The sequence below is a fragment of the Ranitomeya variabilis genome, chromosome 3 (genome assembly GCF_051348905.1).
Source record: "Ranitomeya variabilis isolate aRanVar5 chromosome 3, aRanVar5.hap1, whole genome shotgun sequence".
NCBI lineage: Eukaryota > Metazoa > Chordata > Amphibia > Anura > Dendrobatidae > Ranitomeya > Ranitomeya variabilis.
In genome coordinates this window covers 763,312,621-763,334,049 of record NC_135234.1, presented here as the reverse complement: position 1 = coordinate 763,334,049, position 21,429 = coordinate 763,312,621, and the positions used below count along the sequence as shown (strand labels likewise).

Here is a 21,429-nt window from a genome sequence, read left to right as displayed (position 1 = left end):
GCAATCTCACAACCCAGTCCTCGACTGGAGAGCTATGTCTGTGTTGAGCTGGGGATGTAAGGGGACTCATGGGGACGTACCTTTGGTGTCCATTTCATCATCTATTCCCTCTGAAATCCCTGAGTTCCTGTCTGATTATCGTGACGTCTTTGAAGAATCCAAGCTTGGTTCGTTACCTCCGCACCGAGAGTGCGATTGTGCCATAGATTTAATCCCGGGTAGTAAATACCCAAAGGGTCGTTTATTTAATCTGTCTGTGCCTGAACATGCTGCTATGCGAGAATATATAAAGGAGTCCTTGGAAAAGGGACATATTCGTCCATCGTCATCTCCCTTAGGAGCCGGTTTTTTCTTTGTGTCAAAAAAAGACGGCTCTTTGAGACCATGTATTGATTATCGGCTTTTGAATAAAATCACTGTTAAATATCAATACCCATTGCCGTTGCTGACTGATTTGTTTGCTCGCATAAAGGGGGCCAAGTGGTTCTCTAAGATTGACCTTCGTGGGGCGTATAATTTGGTGCGAATCAGGCAGGGGGATGAGTGGAAAACCGCATTTAATACGCCCGAGGGCCACTTTGAGTATTTAGTGATGCCTTTTGGTCTTTCTAATGCTCCGTCAGTTTTCCAGTCCTTTATGCATGATATTTTTCGCGATTATTTGGATAAATTTATGATTGTGTATCTGGATGATATTCTGATTTTTTCGGATGACTGGGACTCTCATGTCCAGCAAGTCAGGAGGGTTTTTCAGGTTTTGCGGTCTAATTCTTTGTGTGTGAAGGGTTCTAAGTGTGTTTTTGGGGTACAGAGGATTTCCTTTTTGGGATATATTTTTTCCCCCTCTTCCATTGAAATGGATCCTGTCAAGGTTCAAGCTATTTGTGATTGGACGCAGCCCTCTTCTCTTAAGAGTCTTCAGAAATTTTTGGGCTTTGCTAACTTTTATCGTCGATTTATTGCTGGTTTTTCGGATATTGCTAAGCCATTGACCGATTTGACTAAGAAGGGTGCTGATGTTGCTGATTGGTCCCCTGATGCTGTGGAGGCCTTTCGGGAGCTTAAGCGCCGTTTTTCCTCTGCCCCTGTGTTGCGTCAGCCTGATGTTGCTCTACCTTTTCAGGTTGAGGTCGACGCTTCTGAGATCGGAGCTGGGGCAGTGTTGTCGCAGAAAAGTTCTGATTGCTCCGTGATGAGGCCTTGTGCCTTCTTTTCCCGTAAATTTTCGCCCGCTGAGCGGAATTATGATGTTGGAAATCGGGAGCTTTTGGCCATGAAGTGGGCTTTTGAGGAGTGGCGCCATTGGCTTGAGGGGGCCAGACATCAGGTGGTGGTATTGACTGACCACAAAAATTTGATTTATCTTGAGACCGCCAGGCGCCTGAATCCTAGACAGGCGCGCTGGTCATTATTTTTCTCTCGGTTTAATTTTGTGGTGTCATACCTACCGGGTTCTAAGAATGTTAAGGCGGATGCCCTTTCTAGGAGTTTTGAGCCTGACTCGCCTGGTAACTCTGAGCCCACAGGTATCCTTAAGGATGGAGTGGTATTGTCAGCCGTTTCTCCAGACCTGCGGCGGGCCTTGCAGGAGTTTCAGGCGGATAGACCTGATCGTTGCCCACCTGATAAACTGTTTGTTCCTGATGATTGGACCAGTAGAGTCATCTCTGAGGTTCATTCTTCTGCGTTGGCAGGTCATCCTGGCATTTTTGGTACCAGGGATTTGGTGGCAAGGTCCTTCTGGTGGCCTTCTCTGTCACGAGATGTGCGAGGCTTTGTGCAGTCTTGTGACGTTTGTGCTCGGGCCAAGCCTTGTTGTTCTCGGGCTAGTGGATTATTGTTGCCCTTGCCTATTCCTAAGAGGCCTTGGACACACATCTCGATGGATTTTATTTCAGATCTGCCTGTTTCTCAGAAGATGTCTGTCATCTGGGTGGTGTGTGACCGTTTTTCTAAGATGGTCCATTTGGTTCCTCTGCCCAAGTTACCTTCTTCTTCCGAGTTGGTTCCTCTGTTTTTTCAAAATGTTGTTCGTTTGCATGGTATTCCTGAGAATATCGTTTCTGACAGAGGGACCCAATTCGTGTCTAGATTTTGGCGGGCATTCTGTGCTAGGATGGGCATAGATTTATCTTTTTCGTCCGCTTTCCATCCTCAGACGAATGGCCAGACCGAGCGGATTAATCAGACCCTGGAGACATATCTGAGGTGTTTTGTGTCTGCTGACCAGGATGATTGGGTTGCTTTTTTGCCATTGGCGGAGTTCGCTCTCAATAATCGGGCCAGCTCTGCCACTTTGGTGTCCCCGTTTTTCTGTAATTCGGGGTTTCATCCTCGATTTTCCTCTGGTCAGGTGGAATCTTCGGATTGTCCTGGAGTGGATGCTGTGGTGGAGAGATTGCATCAGATCTGGGGGCAGGTGGTGGACAATTTGAGGTTGTCCCAGGAGAAGACTCAGCTTTTTGCCAACCGCCACCGTCGTGTTGGTCCTCGGCTTTCTGTTGGGGATTTGGTGTGGTTGTCTTCTCGTTTTGTCCCTATGAGGGTCTCTGCTCCTAAGTTTAAGCCTCGGTTTATCGGCCCGTATAAGATATTGGAGATTCTTAACCCTGTTTCCTTCCGTTTGGACCTCCCTGCATCCTTTTCTATTCATAACGTTTTTCATCGGTCATTATTGCGCAGGTATGAGGTACCGGTTGTGCCTTCCGTTGAGCCTCCTGCTCCGGTGTTGGTTGAGGGTGAGTTGGAGTACGTTGTGGAGAAAATCTTAGACTCTCGTGTTTCCAGACGGAGACTCCAGTATCTGGTCAAGTGGAAGGGATACGGCCAGGAGGATAATTCTTGGGTGAATGCATCTGATGTTCATGCCTCCGATCTGGTTCGTGCCTTTCATAGGGCCCATCCTGATCGCCCTGGTGGTTCTGGTGAGGGTTCGGTGCCCCCTCCTTGAGGGGGGGGTACTGTTGTGAATTTGGATTCTGGGCTCCCCCGGTGGCTACTGGTGGAATTGAACTGGTGTCTTCATCTTCTCTGTTCACCTGTTCCCATCAAGATGTGGGAGTCGCTATATAACCTTGCTGCTCTGTTAGTTGCTTGCCGGTCATCAATGTTATCAGAAGCCTCTCTGTGCTTGTTCCTGCTCCTAGACAACTACTAGATAAGTTGGACTCTTGTCCATGTTTGTTTTTTGCATTTTTGTTCCAGTTCACAGCTGTAGTTTCGTTACTGTGTCTGGAAAGCTCTTGTGAACAGGAATTGCCACTCTGGTGTTATGAGTTAATGCCAGAGTTTTAAAGTAATTTCTGGATGGTGTTTTTGATAGGGTTTTCAGCTGACCATGAAAGTGTCCTTTCTGTCTTCTGCTATGTAGTAAGTGGACCTCAAATTTGCTAAACCTATTTTCATACTACGTTTGTTATTTCATCTCAACTCACCGCCAATACATGTGGGGGGCCTCTGTCTCCTTTCGGGGTATTTCTCTAGAGGTGAGCTAGGACTAATATTTTCCTCTGCTAGTTTTATTTAGTCCTCCGGCTGGTGCTGGGCATCTAGAATCAACGTAGGCATGCTACCCGGCCACTGCTAGTTGTGCGTTAGGTTTAGTTCATGGTCAGCTCAGTTCCCATCTTCCAAGAGCTAGTTCCTATATATGCTTATGCTATGTTCTCTTGCCATTGAGATCATGACAGGTGATATGTGATCGTTTCTCCAAGATGGTCCATTTGGTTCCTTTGCCTAAGCTGCCTTCCTCTTCCGATCTGGTTCCTGTGTTCTTCCAGAACGTGGTCCGTTTACACGGCATTCCTGAGAATATTGTGTCGGACAGAGGATCCCAGTTTGTTTCCAGGTTCTGGCGATCCTTTTGTGGTAGGATGGGCATTGATTTGTCGTTTTCGTCTGCTTTTCATCCACAGACTAATGGACAAACGGAGCGAACTAATCAGACTCTGGAGGCTTATTTGAGGTGTTTTGTCTCTTCTGATCAGGATGATTGGGTGACCTTCTTGCCGTTGGCTGAATTTGCCCTTAATAATCGGGCTAGTTCCGCCACCTTGGTTTCGCCATTTTTCTGCAACTCTGGTTTCCATCCTCGTTTTTCCTCGGGACATGTGGAGCCTTCTGACTGTCCTGGGGTGGATTCTGTGGTAGATAGGTTGCAGCAGATCTGGAATCATGTGGTGGACAACTTGAAGTTGTCACAGGAGAAGGCTCAGCGTTTTGCCAACCGCCGCCGCGGTGTGGGTCCCCGACTTTGTGTTGGGGATTTGGTATGGCTGTCTTCTCGATTTGTCCCTATGAAGGTCTCCTCTCCCAAATTTAAGCTTCGCTTCATTGGTCCGTACAAGATATTGGAAATCCTTAATCCTGTGTCCTTTCGCCTGGATCTTCCGGTGTCGTTTGCCATTCACAACGTATTTCATAGGTCCTTGTTGCGGCGGTACGTTGTGCCTGTGGTTCCTTCTGCTGAGCCTCCTGCTCCGGTGTTGGTTGAGGGCGAGTTGGAGTACGTGGTGGAGAAGATCTTAGATTCTCGTCTCTCCAGGCGGAGGCTTCAGTAGCTGGTCAAGTGGAAGGGCTATGGTCAGGAGGATAATTCCTGGGTGGTCGCCTCTGATGTGCATGCGGCCGATTTAGTTCGGGCCTTTCACGCCGCTCATCCTGATCGCCCTGGTGGTCTTGGTGAGGGTTCGGTGACCCCTCACTAAGGAGGGGGTACTGTTGTGAATTTGCTTTTTGGCTCCCTCTAGTGGTTACTAGTGATTTGACTCTGGATATGTCAGTCATCCCTTGTATGCTCACCTGGGCCGTTAGTTCAGGGGTGTTGCTATATAAGCTCCCTGGACCTTCAGTTCAATGCCTGGCAACGTTGTAATCAGAGCTAATCTGTTGTGCTCTTGTCTACTGATCCTGGTTCCTGCTAGATTAAGCTAAGTCTGCTTTCTTGCTTTTTGTTATTTGTTTTTGTTTGCATTTTTGTCCAGCTTGTACTTAATCTGTATCCTGTCCTTGCTGGAAGCTCTAGGGAGCTGGTGTTCTCCCCCCGGGCCGTTAGACGGTTCGGGGGTTCTTGAATTTCCAGCGTGGATGTTTGATAGGGTTTTTGTTGACCATATAAGTTATCTTACTACATTCTGCTATTAGTAAGCGGGCCTCTCTTTGCTAAACCTAGTTCATTTCTATGTTTGTCATTTCCTCTTACCTCACCGTTATTATTTGTGGGGGGCTTGTATCCTACTTTTGGGGTCCTTTCTCTGGAGGCAAGAGAGGTCTTTGTTTTCCTCTTCTAGGGGTAGTTAGTTCTCCGGCTGGCGCGAGACATCTAGCGACCAACGTAGGCATGTTCCCCGGCTACTTCTAGTGTTGGCGTTAGGAGTAGATATATGGTCAACCCAGTTACCACTGCCCTATGAGCTGGATTTTTGTACTTCGCAGACTTACCTATTTCTCTGAGACCCTCGCCATTGGGGTCATAACACTCCCCCTAGTGGTGGCTGCAGACAGGATCTTATCATGTATCTCTGTATACATGGAGCTCCCCCTAGTGGTGGCTGCAGACAGGATCTTATCATATATCTCTGTATACAGGGAGCTCCCCCTAGTGGTGACTGCAGACAGGATCTTATCATGTATCTCTGTATACAGGGAGCTCCCCCTAGTGGTGGCTGTAGACAGGACCTTATCATGTATCTCTGTATACAGGGAGCTCCCCCTAGTGGTGGCTGCAGACAGGATCTTATCATGTATCTCTGTATACAGGGAGCTCCCCCTAGTGGTGACTGCAGACAGAATCTTATCATATATCTCTGTGTACAGTGAGCTCCCCCTTAGTGGTGGCTGCAGACAGAATCTTATCATGTATCTCTGTATACAGGGAGCTCCCCCTAGTGGTGGCTGCAGACAGGATCTTATCATGTATCTCTGTATACAGGGAGCTCCCCCTAGTGGTGGCTGCAGACAGGACCCTATCATGTATCTCTGTATACAGGGAGCTCCCCCTAGTGGTGGCTGCAGACAGAATCTTATCATATATCTCTGTGTACAGTGAGCTCCCCCTAGTGGTGACTGCAGAAAGGATCTTATCATGTATCTCTGTATACAGGGAGCTCCCCCTAGTGGTGACTGCAGACAGGATCTTATCATGTATCTCTGTATACAGGGAGCTCCCCCTAGTGGTGACTGCAGACAGGATCTTATCGTGTATCTCTGTATACAGGGAGCTCCCCCTAGTGGTGGCTGCAGACGACCTTATCATGTATCTCTATGTACAGTGAGCTCCCCCTAGTGGTGGCTGCAGACAGGATCTTATCATGTATCACTGTATACAGGGAGCTCCCCCTAGTGGTGGATGCAGACAGAATCATGTATCACTGTATACAGTGAGCTCCCCTTAGTGGTGACTGCAGACAGGATCTTATCATGTATCTCTGTATACAGGGAGCTCCCCCTAGTGGTGGCTGCAGACAGAATCTTATCATGTATCTCTGTATACAGGGAGCTCCCCCTAGTGGTGGCTGCAGACAGGACCTTATCATGTATCTCTGTATACAGGGAGCTCCCCCTAGTGGTGGCTGCAGAGAGAATCTTATCATATATCTCTGTATACAGTGAGCTCCCCCTAGTGGTGACTGCAGACATGATCTGAAAGGGAATCTGTCACCCCTGGTCAATTTTTATCTATTACTATGGGCCTACAGGTAATTGAATTGTTAAACCCGTCTTACCTTTATGCGTGTAGACAGTGAGAAATTGATTTATAATCTTTTATGTGAATGATTTCTTCCAGGCTCCGGGGTTTGGGGTCCCTAGAAGAAATAATTGCCTCCTCGCTTCATTATACTATCCCCTCCATCCCATCAGCATCATACTGACCTGGTCGGCGCTGTGCGATTCCGCGGTTACACGCACATTGTCCGTTCTTGTCTGGGCGGTGTCGGAATTGATCTTCTGTGCAGATACATTGTAGCAAACAATCAGAATGAGACCCGTTCATGACCCGGCAGAAGTGTGGATCTGTTCTGGGCTGTAGTGGGTTAATTATGCTGGTTGTGGCTCATCCACGGATGGGTGCGGGGCGCATGGATCAGTATAATCTCCGCTGATAGCGGTAGGGCTGATATCGCACGGATCCGTGCAGCTTATTACACTTCATCCCACAGGCCGACGTTCACATTGCAACACGTCGTCTCGTCCCGGCAGACTTTGGACCCCGGTATCCAGCCTGCAGGACACCACTCTCTGCACCTGGGCTGACAGCAATGGCGATCAAATTTGCCTCTCGGTCCCTTCCCTTAGAGCGGAGGCTGCAGACGGCGGCCGTGCTCCAGTGGGTGTACTCCTTCCTGGCGCTGGGTAAGAACGGACCGATGTTTGTGTTATCAGTGAAAAGTTGTATCTAAGCACATTGGGCCCCAGGTGTTATTGCATTTGCCTCTTGTTTGCCTTGTTGTTTGTGTTGTTTGTTTGTTAATCTCTATTTTATATGTGATGACTTCAAATGTTTGTAATTGGTTTCTGCTATTTATCAACTGCAGCTTTCAAAAAATAACAAAAAATGCCCAACTGTTTTTTGCATTCAAGAAAACTTCCTACAAATCTCGCGTGCTTTTAACAAACATCGGACTTTTTGTACTAAAAAGTCATAAAAAAAATAAAATAAAGAGCATTTTTTATTTTGAGCAAAAAATTTAAGAATAATCTGCACCTTTTTGAAGAATTTGTGCAAGAAAAATTCCAGAAAAGTGACTTAAAAACGCAAATGACGAATTGGGCCCATTGCTTGAGTAGTCTGAGAAGTGTATCTAATCCTATCCTGTGTGATACTGTCTGCTGAGCCGTGTATCTAATCCTCTCCTGTGTGATACTGTCTGCTGAGCCGTGTATCTAATCCTCTCCTGTGTGATACTGTCTGCTGAGCCGTGTATCTAATCCTCTCCTGTGTGATACTGTCTGCTGAGCTGTGTATCTAATCCTATCCTGTGTGATACTGACTGCTGAGCTGTGTATCTAATCCTATCCTGTGTGATACTGTCTGCTGAGCTGTGTATCTAATCCTCTCCTGTGTGATACTGACTGCTGAGCTGTGTATCTAATCCTATCCTGTGTGATACTGTCTGCTGAGCTGTGTATCTAATCCTCTCCTGTGTGATACTGTCTGCTGAGCCGTGTATCTAATCCTATCCTGTGTGATACTGTCTGCTGAGCCGTGTATCTAATCCTCTTCTGTGTGATACTGACTGCTGAGCTATGTATCTAATCCTATCCTGTGTGATACTGTCTGCTGAGCCGTGTATCTAATCCTATCCTGTGTGATACTGTCTGCTGAGCCGTGTATCTGATCCTATCCTGTGTGATACTGTCTGCTGAGCTGTGTATCTAATCCTATCCTGTGTGATACTGTCTGCTGAGCTGTGTATCTAATCCTCTCCTGTGTGATACTGTCTGCTGAGCTGTGTATCTAATCCTCTTCTGTGTGATACTGTCTGCTGAGCTGTGTATCTAATCCTATCCTGTGTGATACTGTGCTGAGCCGTGTATCTAATCCTATCCTGTGTGATACTGTCTGCTGAGCTGTGTATCTAATCTACTCCTGTGTGATACTGACTGCTGAGCTGTGTATCTAATCCTCTCCTGTGTGATACTGACTGCTGTTCTGGCCTCTTAGTGATACAGGAAAGCTGTGGCGTCTTCTCTTGTAATGGAGCATTTTAAGAAGGGTCCTGGTGAGGTGGTGGGCGGTTATGGTGGCTCTGTGTCTTCCTTCACAGTCTCTGGAGTTTTCCCTTAATCCTCCATTTATTTAATTGGATAATTAAATACACGGAGCATCGACTGTATGACCCGACACCGTCTCCTGTACAAGGGTGACATCAGGGGTTCAGGACTCTTCATGAATAATAGATGCAATAATGTGTCTGAGACCCCGCACTTATGATGTGGCTGCACCTGCGCCCGACCGCATGAGGTGAACGTGAAGCCAATCTGCTTCTAAGGACTCAAATAGTGAAAATCTGCTCATTAGCAAAATGATGATAAACTATCTTGGTGTTGGAGTCACACAGCTAGGATTCACCACTAGGGGGAGCTCCCTGTATAAAGAGATATATGAGATCCTGTCTGCAGTCACCACTAGGGGGAGCTCCCTGTATACAGAGATATATGATAAGATTCTGTCTGCAGCCACCACTAGGGGGAGCTCCCTGTATACAGAGATACATGATGAGATCCTGTCTGCAGCCACCACTAGGGGGAGCTCCCTGTATACAGAGATACATGATAAGATCCTGTCTGCAGCCACCACTAGGGGGAGCTCCCTGTATACAGAGATACATGATAAGATCCTGTCTGCAGCCACCACTAGGGGGAGCTCCCTGTATACAGAGATACATGATAAGATCCTGTCTGCAGCCACCACTAGGGGGGGCTCCCTGTATACAGAGATACATGCTAAGATTCTGTCTGTAGTCACCACTAGGGGGAGCTCCCTGTATACAGAGATACATGATAAGATCCTGTCTGCAGCCACCACTAGGGGGGGCTCCCTGTATACAGAGATACATGCTAAGATTCTGTCTGTAGTCACCACTAGGGGGAGCTCCCTGTATACAGAGATACATGATAAGATCCTGTCTGCAGCCACCACTAGGGGGGGCTCCCTGTATACAGAGATACATGCTAAGATTCTGTCTGTAGTCACCACTAGGGGGAGCTCCCTGTATACAGAGATACATGATGAGATCCTGTCTGCAGCCACCACTAGGGGGAGCTCCCTGTATACAGAGATACATGATAAGATCCTGTCTGCAGCCACCACTAGGGGGAGCTCCCTGTATACAGAGATACATGATAAGATCCTGTCTGCAGCCACCACTAGGGGGAGCTCCCTGTATACAGAGATACATGATAAGATCCTGTCTGCAGTCACCACTAGGGGGAGCTCCCTGTATACAGAGATACATGATAAGATCCTATCTGCAGCCACCACTAGGGGGAGCTCCCTGTATACAGAGATACATGATAAGATTCTGTCTGCAGTCACCACTAGGAGGAGCTCCCTGTATACAGAGATACATGATAAGATCCTGTCTGCAGCCACCACTAGGGGGGGCTCCCTGTATACAGAGATACATGCTAAGATTCTGTCTGTAGTCACCACTAGGGGGAGCTCCCTGTATACAGAGATACATGATAAGATCCTGTCTGCAGCCACCACTAGGGAGAGCTCCCTGTATACAGAGATACATGATAAGATCCTGTCTGCAGCCACCACTAGGGGGAGCTCCCTGTATACAGAGATACGTGATAAGATCCTGTCTGCAGTCACCACTAGGGGGAGCTCCCTGTATACAGAGATACATGATAAGATCCTGTCTGCAGCCACCACTAGGGGGAGCTCCCTGTATACAGAGATACATGATAATATCCTGTCTGCAGCCACCACTAGGGGGAGCTCCCTGTATACAGAGATACATGATAAGATCCTGTCTGCAGCCACCACTAGGGGGAGCTCCCTGTATACAGAGATACATGATAAGATCCTGTCTGCAGCCACCACTAGGGGGAGCTCCCTGTATACAGAGATACATGATAAGATCCTGTCTGCAGTCACCACTAGGGGGAGCTCCCTGTATACAGAGATACATGATAAGATTCTGCCTTCAGCCACTTAGCATGATGGCTTCTTATTCCGTACATTATGATTCCATACATTCCCCACACGTAACATGATGGCCTCCCACACAGTATTATGTCCCCACAAAGTATGATGGCTCTACAATCTCCCCACACACTGCATGATTCCCCAACATTGCCTTCCAGACAGTATGATGAGCCTCCAATCTGCGCACACAACCTTTACAGAGTATGATTCCCCTGTGTCCCCTTTACACAGTACAATGCCACCCCCCCCCCAAACACAATATAATGTCCCCACACACAGTATGATGCCCCCACAGTCTCCACACACATGACACTGGTATTGTCGAAGGTGTAGTATCTCCAACAGTAAAGTACTGCCCCCAACCCCATCATTTTAAAATACCCCTTAGCCCGCCAACTATGAAATATTCCCCCAATAAAGGCAGGACCAAATTATTTCTTTGGAATGATATAGGCCACAGTAGCCTTTATTTAACATATAACAATTAATACAGTGAATGCAAATGCATTAATTTTAAGACTAGGAGTCCTTGGAGCCCCAAGAATCTGGTGATTGACAACCCATGCCATGAACATAACATAACACCAATTTACTCCCAGCCGTTCTAACCCTGGCTCGGGAGCACCAAAAACCCAAAAGAGGGTTCACTGTTCATGGTAAAATTCCAGGAGATCCGACCACCCCTGCCGGAACTCCCCAACCACCATTCACCAGATCCGAAACATATTAAACTCCAAAAACAGAGGAGACATATGCCAAATGGATCCCCCAAACCAATTTCCACCAACTCCCAGGACTCCCCCCAGCCGCCACAACGAGAAGCCATTGAAAACCTCAAAGGCCCGAGACCCCACCACACTGAAAAACTATGGCCCGTTCAAAGCCTTCCTGTAAACCAAGCGCCCGAAAGTCCATCCCCACCGCATTCAAATGAACTCCGTCGGCCAGCCAAAATGCCCCTTCCCCTCTTTCCAAAATGTCTCACCGCTACGCCTCCATTCGTAGACACAAATGAAGACACAGCCCTATTAACCTTTATCCGTGCCTTGTTTATTTTATCCAATGACCGCATGTTCCTCTAACGTTTACGCGGCACAATTTCAGACCAAACAATGGTCAAACCAGGATACAAAACCCATAAACGCAAAAAATCCTGTTTGATATCTTTTATTAATTCCCTAAAAGGCCGAACCCCCAAATCATTACCCCCAACGTGCAAAACTAAAATATTAGGAACCTTATCCAACTTGACATTGTTATGGATCTCCTGTAAAACTCTATTCCAGGCCATCCCCCTAAAACCAAGCCAACGAATTACCGCCACACTGCGTTCAAAACCAAGCTGTCTACCCTCGTTCCGCACATCGGTACGCTGTGCTCCCCAGTGGACATACGAGTGGCCGAAAATCCACACCAATAAAGGCGGGGGACCTGGAAAACACAAAACAAAGTCACAAAATGTAGAACAGCCAATATGACAACACTACTGTCCCACACCTGCTAAAACACCACAGACCGCACTTTGCGGACGCACATAGCTGCGATATCTATCTGACTGCCACCTACCAATACGCCAAATTGCAGCAGCCCCTAGTCCCCCCAACGCTGCATCTGTTGCGGCCCCAATCCTAAAAGAATGAGGGGCGAAACAAGAATCGTCCAAACCCAGCAACACAATAGCCTTCCTGAAAACCACCGTAAATTGACAAAAAGGAACCATCCTTATGGCATAACAACGACCGATCCCGACTAGGCCGAAGCCCCCTGAAATTTGCCAGACAGGTAACCGGACACATAACCGAACCAGCAACCGAACCCAAAACAATTCTACTACCCCTACCTTCCTGATCGGACTTCAATCACCGCAACCACAACTCGACATAACCAGCTGACAGAAACACGTCTCGAGCCAACAGTCCCCCCATCACTTTTTTGCTAGGTGATACCAATTCACCCACTTGCAATGCCCCAAAAAAGGCTAAAGAAAAAGCCAAACGAAACACAGTTCAAAAACCGACTAACATAAAGAAGGCAAAACCCCACCTAACTTACAAACTAAAAGACACAGGACGCCTAGAATCCACTCGTCTCGGCCGCCGACGAAAACCTTTTACTGCCTGTTTTACCAAAAAGATCTTGGTTAAATCCGGTTGACCGCGCAATTTAAAACCAAACGCCAAGGCCGACATGACTCATGACACTTTAGCAGAAGGCCATCCTGTCGAGGCTCCCCGACTCAACCAAGAACTGTTGATTGCGCAAACCACCCCTATGTTGTCACAGTGAAATCGAACCCGCCTGTTTTGAAAAACCTGCTGCCACAGGTGCACCGCCACCAAAATGGGAAAAATCTCCAAAAGCGCAATATTCCGAACCAGGCCAGAAGAAATCCAAGACGCAGGCCATTTTGACGCACACCATTGTCCCTGAAAATACGCTCCAAAACCCGACCCACCTGCTGCATCAGTGAACAAATCCAATGACTCATTATCAACCACTCCCTCGATGAACAGAGACCAACCGTTATAATTCTGTAAAAACCCACTCCAAACCGCCAAATCCTCTTTGTGTTCTGCTGACAACCTTACAAAGTGATGAGGAGCGCGAACTCCCACCGTAGCACTGACCAACCTCCTGGAAAAGGCTCTACCCATTGGCATGACACGACAGGCAAAATTACTTTTTCCCAGGAGCGATTGCAAGTCCCGCAATGACAATTTATTCAACCGACAAGCCCGCAGCACATCTTCCTGCAATCCAGCCACTTTCTCCACGGGCAACCTAAACTCCTACTGAATGGTATCAATGACGGTGCCTAAAAAGCATAGGCATGTGCTCGGGCACTCCGTTTTCCCGGGAGCCAAAGGAGCTCCAAAGCGATGCACCACCCATTCAACTGCTCTCAAAATCCTTTGACAACGGTTGAACCCAGGCGGGCCGACGCACAAAAAGTCATCAAGATAATGAATAACGGAATCGCAACCAGAAACATCCCGAACCACCCACTCCAAAAAGGAACTAAAAGCCTTAAACAAAGCACAAATTAGAGAACAGCCCATGGGCAAACATCTATCCACAAAGAAACGATCTTCCCAAAAACAACTTAAAAGCCTAACACTATTTGGATGAACTGGCAACAAACGAAAGGCCAATTCTATATCCTTCTTAGCCAGGAGAGCCCATTTTCCACATTTTTTAACCCAATCCACCGCTACGTCAAAAGACGCATAAACCACTGACCAAAGCTCAGGATCAATCCCGTCATTGACGGACAAACCTCTAGGGAATGACAGCTGCTGAATCAAACGGAATTTCCCTTCTTCTTTTTTAGGCACAACCCCCAAAGGGGAAACAACCAAATCATCAAAAGGTGCCAGCTCGAAAGGGCCCGCCATACGACCCAACGCCACTTCCTTCCGCAACTTCTCTGAAACCACATCCGCGTGCAACAACGCCGACCGCAGATTTTTTCTAACACAAGGAATAGCAAAAGAAGGAGCAGCAATAACGAAACACTCTTGAAAACCTGACAACAACAAAACCGCCTTTTCCCTATCCGGATATCTATTTAGATAAGGGACTATCCTTTCCCACTTCACCGGTGTCTCCCCCATGGGTATTACTGCTTCCTGGTTTCCCTTTACCCTTTTTGAAGCATTTTGCAGCCCCGTGAGAGGAACCGCTACAATGGGAGCACAAGTGTTTGAACTTGCAATTGACTCCAAATTTACACTGTCCTTCATTAAACTGCCAACATACCCCCAATTTCTGCCCCCCTGCCTGACCGGCGTGACTTGAGGACCCTGCAGTACTGGACTGAAAACCCTGGCCGGAACCCCCAGCCCCTCCGTGAAAGGGATGGCCGAACTTGTACTGCGCCATCACCCGTAACCAGAGCCCGATGTCTTTCTGGTCCCACCTAATAGCAGGCCGGACCGCTTTTCTCTGTCTAAACTGCTCATCATACCTGACCGCCATACACCCTATGAGCTTCGCTATTGGAATCCATATATCAAAACAACCCCAAGCAATTCTCAGGCACCTTTTCCCCAATCACGCTGGCCAAGATGGCAAAAGCCTGAAGCCAGTTAGCAAACGTCTGAGGAATCAAGCGCCAACGCTGCTTTTCCTCCTCCTCTTTTTTGCTATCCTCTTTCTTCCCTTTATCAAGATTAAATTTTTCCAACGGGAGCAATGAAAATATCTCGACATATTCGTCTTTCGCAATCTTTTCCCTAACCTCCTTTGTAAGATGTGCCCCTAGCGGACCCTCAAAACACACATAAACTTCCCCATGTGCCCTATCATCCAAGTGGATCCTGCACTCCTTTTCCTTATCTGTTTGCACCGAAATCGAAATTGGCTCCGCAGCCACCACTAGCGCCACTACTGAACAAACGGACCCCTGCTGCAGGCCCAACCAAGCACCCAAATGTCCCTGCGCTACCATACCCTGTACCAACCTAGTCAACAAATCCTGAACATTAACTAAAATCTCGCAGACCCCCATTCTTTCTACGTCACCTGTCACCTCCGCCACCCTTGGACCACTAAAAACTCCCTGCGTACCACTGAAAGCAGGTGATGACAAATCTGGAGGACATAGACCCGACACAGATGTATACTCACCGGGCTGCAAGGGAGCCGGAGTGCTGGCATCTAGACATCCCCGAACTGCAGCATCCACGACCGACCCATCCGTCCCTGGTTGTTGGCGAAGTGTTATGATCCCAGTGGCTTAGGATCACAAATCTAACCAGCTAAGTCAGAGATAATAGGACAAGCTCTGGGGATGTGGTAACTGGACTGACCGCAAACCTGATTCTAACCAAACACACTAAAGGTAGCCGTGGAACGTTTCCTGAAATCCTAGACGTCTCTTCACGGCCTGAGAAACTGACTACCCCTAAAGAGAAAGTAAAGACCTCACTTGCCTCAGAAAAAACCCCCCAAAGATATAGAAGCCCCCCACAAATAATAACGGTGAGTTAAGAGGAAAAGACGCAGAGATGAAACAGGTTAAGCAAATGAGGCCCGCTAACGCTAGATAGCAGAAAATAGCAAGGGATCTGTGCGGTCAGTAAAAAACCCTATGCAAAAATATCCACGCAGAGAATGCGAGAACCCCCACACCAACTAACGATGTGGGGGGAGCAACTCAGCACCCCAGAGCACCAGCGAGCAGGGAAATCACATATTAGCAAGCTGGACCAAACACGTCATATACTAGGACACATCTTGAACACAGATGAGCAAAAATAAGCAAACAAAACTTAGCTTCTCTTGGAGAGACTGATAACGGATGTAGACAGGAGCAATCAGAATAGCACTGAATACAACGACAGCAGGCAACCACTGAGAGTCCAGGTGAACTAAATAGGAACCAGCTAACAGATAACGAGACAGCTGATCCAACCTCAGACCTGCAGAATGACAAAAGAGCCACCAGAGGGAGCCCAAAGACAACACTCACACAGTACCACTTGTGACCACAAGAGGGAGCCCAAAAACAGAGTTCACAACAGCGAAGCCCCAGAAGGTCAGATTGCGTGCCCTGGACCGCAACAGGCATGGAGAACAGGGGGCCCGAACTCTGGATTCCCGGGGATAACTATACCTGCGTGGATGTGCCTGCAGCGTGCCTGCAGCGCGCCAGCTCCCATCAGCCACAGCGCCGGATGAAAAAGGAGTCTGTTATGATCTGGTGGTTTAGGAGCAACATGGGGTGAGCTCTGGAGGAGGTGGTACCTGTACTGACCGCAGTTCCTGAGCTTAACACAACACTAGAAGTAGCCGTGGGATGTTCCTGTCACTCCCTAGACACCTCGTCACAGCCAGAGGACTAACTACCCCTAAAGATAGAAACAGGAAAGCTATCTTGCCTCAGAGAAAATCCCCAAAGGATAGCCAGCCCCCCACAAATATTGACTGTGAGTGGAGAGAGAAATGACATACGCAGAATGAAACCAGGATGAAGCAAAGGAGGCCACGCTATCTCGATAGATAGAATAGGACAGAATACTGTGCGGTCAGTATTAAAAAACTAGAAAAATCCACCACAGAGTTTACAAAAATCTCCACACCCGACTAAAGGTGTGGAGGGTAAATCTGCTTCCCAGAGCTTCCAGCTTAACTGAATAAATCCATACTGACAAGCTGGACTAGAAAAAACATAGAATGTGCTGAACGATAAAGTCCACAAAATGTGGACTGCAAAAGAACAAAGCAAGGACTTATCTTTGCTGAACTGGTCAGAATATCAGGGAAATCCAAGAAGAGATGTGAATCCAACCAGGAACCATTGACAACTGGCCCAGGCTGAAGGATAGAGCCAGGATAAATAGCCGAGCCAGAAAGACGATCAGTGGAAGCAGCTGCTGACTGCTAAATCCAAGGAGCAGCAGTTCCACTCAAAACCACCGGAGGGAGCCCAAGAGCAGAACTCACAAAAGTGCCACTTACAACCACCGGAGGGAGCCCAAGAGCGGAATTCACAACAACAAAGTATCTCACCTACAATATGCAAATCAGCACAGAGACAAGCCTCAAAACTTCTGGAACAAGGTAATTTGGAGTGATAAAACCAAAATTGAACTTTTTGGCCACAACCATAAACGTTACATTTGGAGAGAGGGCAACAAGGCCTATGATGAAAGGAACACCATTCCTACTGTAAAGCACAGAGGTGAATCACTGATGTTTTGGGAATGTGTGAGCAACAAAGGCACAGGAAACTTGGTCAAAGTTGATGAAAAGATAAATGCAGCATGTTATCAGCAAATACTGGAGGCAAATTTGCCCTCATCAGCCCGGGAGCTGCGCATGGGACGTACTTGGATGTTCCAACATGACAACGATAAAAAACACAAGGCCAAGTCTGTTATGATCGAACTGGTGGTTAGGAGCACAAGAAATGACCAGATGAGCAAACTAGCAATACAGGACGAGCTCTGGGAAGTGGGAGCTCTGCTGACCGCAGCCTCTAATCCTATCAACAACTAGAAATAGCCGTGGAGCGTTCCTTACTCTGCCTAGACGCCTCTTCACAGCCTAAGAGCTAACTACCCCTAAAGATAGAAAATACAGCCTAGATTGCCTCAGAGAAATTCCCCAAAGAAATTGGCAGCCCCCACATATATTGACTGTGAGTTAAGATGGAAGTCACAAACACAGGAATGAAACAGGTTTCAGCATAGGAGGCCAGACTTAACTAAACAGACTGAGGATAGAAAAGGTATCTTTGCAGTCAGCATAAAAAACTAACAAAAAAACCACGCAGAGTGTGCAAAAGAAACCACCGCACTGACTCACGGCGCGGTGGTGCCACTCTGCATCCCAGAGCTTCCAGCTAACAAGATAAACTCATAATAGAAAGCTGGACAAAAACACAGTGGTAACAAATAAGCTAGCAAGGACTTAGCTTTTGCTGAAATAGATAGGTCATCTGAAAGATCCAAGAGAACTGAACCAGTACTAGGACATTGACAGCTGGCATCAAGTAACGATCTGAGTGGAGTTAAATAGAGCAGCCAGCCAAGGACTGAACCAGATCAGCTGGAGAAGGAATCTCAGAACCAGCAGCTCCACTCACAGCCACCAGAGGGAGTCCATGAACAGAACTCGCCGAAGTACCATTCATAACCACAGGAGGGAGCTCGAGAACAGAATTCACAACACAAGTCGACCTGTCATTGGCTACAGCAGAACAAAGTAAAGGTTCTGGAGTGGCCATCTCAGTCTCCTGACCTCAATATCATTGAGCCACTCTGGGGATATCTCAAGCGCGCAGTTCATGCTAGACAGCCCAGGAATTTACAGGAACTGGAGGCTTTTTGCCAAGAAGAGTGGGCAGCTCTATCATCTGAGAAAAGAAAGAACCTCATCCACAACTACCACAAAAGACTTCAAGTTGTCACTGATGTTAGAGGGGGCAATACACGGTATTAAGAAATGGGGTATGTGAACTTTAGATCAGGGTCATTTGGATGTTTTGGGCAGTAGTTTGACAATAAATGGCTTCACCCAACCACTAACCTTGAGTGGAGAAAAAGTTTTGGTGTTATCATTCACATTCTCTGAAAAAAGGCCAAGAAAGCCAAAGTTCTGCCGGGGTAAGTAAACTTTTGAGCACAACTGTACATATATGGCTGTCACAGTATATCGTAACTCAGCTTCTCTTACTTCCTGACACAGTTACATGATTTTCCTGCTGTCACCGCTAAGGAGAGCTAACAGCAAACAGATTTCACAGCTCCTAATAAGCCCTAGTGGTCACTGTATAAATCAGTATGTAGTCAGCTCCCCCTAGTGGTGGCTATATAAATCAGTTTGAAGTGTGCTCCCGCTAGGGGTGGCTATGTAAATTATTATGCAGTGTGCTCCCTCTAGTGGTGAATGGAGGCAGTTAGAATTTTGTCATTAACCATGAGACGTAGCAAATTTGGAGATCACTAGAGCAGATTTCTATTTTTGCTTATAGCATTCTTATAGCAGTTGGACGTAACACCAGCTTTATGAACCCTTGTGTAGCTATTTCTTTATTAAAAGGGTTGTTTGGGCTGAAATGAAAAATTTGCAATCATCTTTGTGACTTAAGAGTGCAGAGTCATGACAGTGTGCCGTGTGCACGTTTTTAAGGTTCCCTGTACTCACCGTGCAACTGGGTAGTCACAAGACCGCATTTGTCACATGCCGACTAGTCTCATCCAGCTTCTCTCAATACATAGAAGAGAACTGAGGGAAGCACAGGAGTCTAGTCTGCATGTGACCACAAGTATTGAGGGAAGCACAGGAGTCTAGTCTTCATGTGACCTCAAGTATTGAGGGAAGCACAGGAGTCTAGTCTGCATGTGACCGCAGGTTTTGAGGGAAGCACAGGAGTCTAGTCTGCATGTGACCACAAGTATTGAGGGAAGCACAGGAGTCTAGTCTGCATGTGACCGCAAGTACTGAGGGAAGCACAGGAGTCTAGTCTGCATGTGACCGCAAGTATTGAGGGAAGCCCAGGAGTCTAGTCTGCATGTGACCGCAAGTATTGAGGGAAGCACAGGCGTCTAGTCTGCATGTGACCACAAGTACTGAGGGAAGCACAGGAGTCTAGTCTGCATGTGACCGCAAGTACTGAGGGAAGCACAGGAGTCTAGTCTGCATGTGACCGCAAGTATTGAGGGAAGCACAGGCGTCTAGTCTGCATGTGACCACAAGTACTGAGGGAAGCACAGGAGTCTAGTCTGCATGTGACCACAAGTATTGAGGGAAGCACAGGATTCTAGTCTGCATGTGACCGCAAGTACTGAGGGAAGCACAGGAGTCTAGTCTGCATGTGACCGCAAGTACTGAGGGAAGCACAGGAGTCTAGTCTGCATGTGACCACAAGTATTGAGGGAAGCACAGGATTCTAGTCTGCATGTGACCGCAAGTACTGAGGGAAGCACAGGAGTCTAGTCTGCATGTGACCGCAAGTACTGAGGGAAGCACAGGAGTCTAGTCTGCATGTGACCGCAAGTATTGAGGGAAGCACAGGCGTCTAGTCTGCATGTGACCACAAGTACTGAGGGAAGCACAGGAGTCTAGTCTGCATGTGACCACAAGTATTGAGGGAAGCACAGGATTCTAGTCTGCATGTGACCGCAAGTACTGAGGGAAGCACAGGAGTCTAGTCTGCATGTGACCACAAGTATTGAGGGAAGCACAGGATTCTAGTCTGCATGTGACCGCAAGTACTGAGGGAAGCACAGGATTCTAGTCTGCATGTGACCGCAAGTACTGAGGGAAGCACAGGAGTCTAGTCTGCATGTGACCGCAAGTACTGAGGGAAGCACAGGAGTCTAGTCTGCATGTGACCGCAAGTACTGAGGGAAGCACAGGAGTCTAGTCTGCATGTGACCGCAAGTATTGAGGGAAGCACAGGAGTCTAGCCTGCATGTGACCGCAAGTACTGAGGGAAGCACAGGAGTCTAGTCTGCATGTGACCGCAAGTACTGAGGGAAGCACAGGCGTCTAGTCTGCATGTGACCACAAGTATTGAGGGAAGCACAGGAGTCTAGTCTGCATGTGACCACAAGTATTGAGGGAAGCACAGGAGTCTAGTCTGCATGTGACCACAAGTACTGAGGGAAGCACAGGAGTCTAGTCTGCATGTGACCACAAGTATGCATTGTAACAATCCCAGCAGCCCTGTGAGAAGAGTTAGATCAGGATGAGTTTTCACCCTTTGCAGATCAATTGACAAACTGCCTGTAAGCGGTCAGACTATTATACTGCACAATTATAAACTGCTGTGACGTTATATGATAATGAGATGATACATAGTGTAGATAAGACTACAGTCCCTATAGCAGATCAGCAATGATCCGTGACTTCGGCTCTTCCTCCTGCAGCGCAGACCTGCATCATCCTCTTCTTCGTTCTTCTCTTCACCCGCTTCTGGATCATCAGTGTCCTATATGCATTATGGTGGTTCATAGACTGGGACACCCCCTTCCTGGGGGGCAGGAGGGGCCGCTGGCTGCAGAGGAGCGTCGTATGGAAATACCTCAGAGACTATTTCCCTATAAAGGTAAGTGAGCAGAAGTTTTTCTAAAGAGAAATAATACTTCACACCAGACCTCCAGCAGCTTGGATTGTGGCCTCTCCACTCTTCCTCCAGTCTCTGGGACCTTCATTTCCAAGGTCTAGTGTGAAGTCTCCACAATCAGTGATGGTTTGGGGAGCCATGTCATCTGCTGGTGTAGGTCCACTGTGTTTTATGAAGACCAAAGTCAGTGCAGCCG

At 47.6% G+C, this 21,429-nt stretch overlaps 1 protein-coding gene across 1 annotated transcript in view; it reads left to right on the top strand.

Annotated features, from left to right (window-relative positions):
* Positions 1-6,908: 6,908 nt before the first annotated feature.
* The window catches only part of MOGAT2 (monoacylglycerol O-acyltransferase 2), a 94,189-nt gene continuing 79,668 nt past the window's right edge, over positions 6,909-21,429 (top strand). Inside the window, exons 1-2 of the mRNA XM_077298737.1 lie at positions 6,909-7,350; positions 21,037-21,215. Coding sequence (XP_077154852.1) covers positions 7,257-7,350; positions 21,037-21,215 — 273 coding nt within the window. The 5' untranslated portion in view covers positions 6,909-7,256. The remainder of the gene's footprint in view (positions 7,351-21,036; positions 21,216-21,429) is intronic.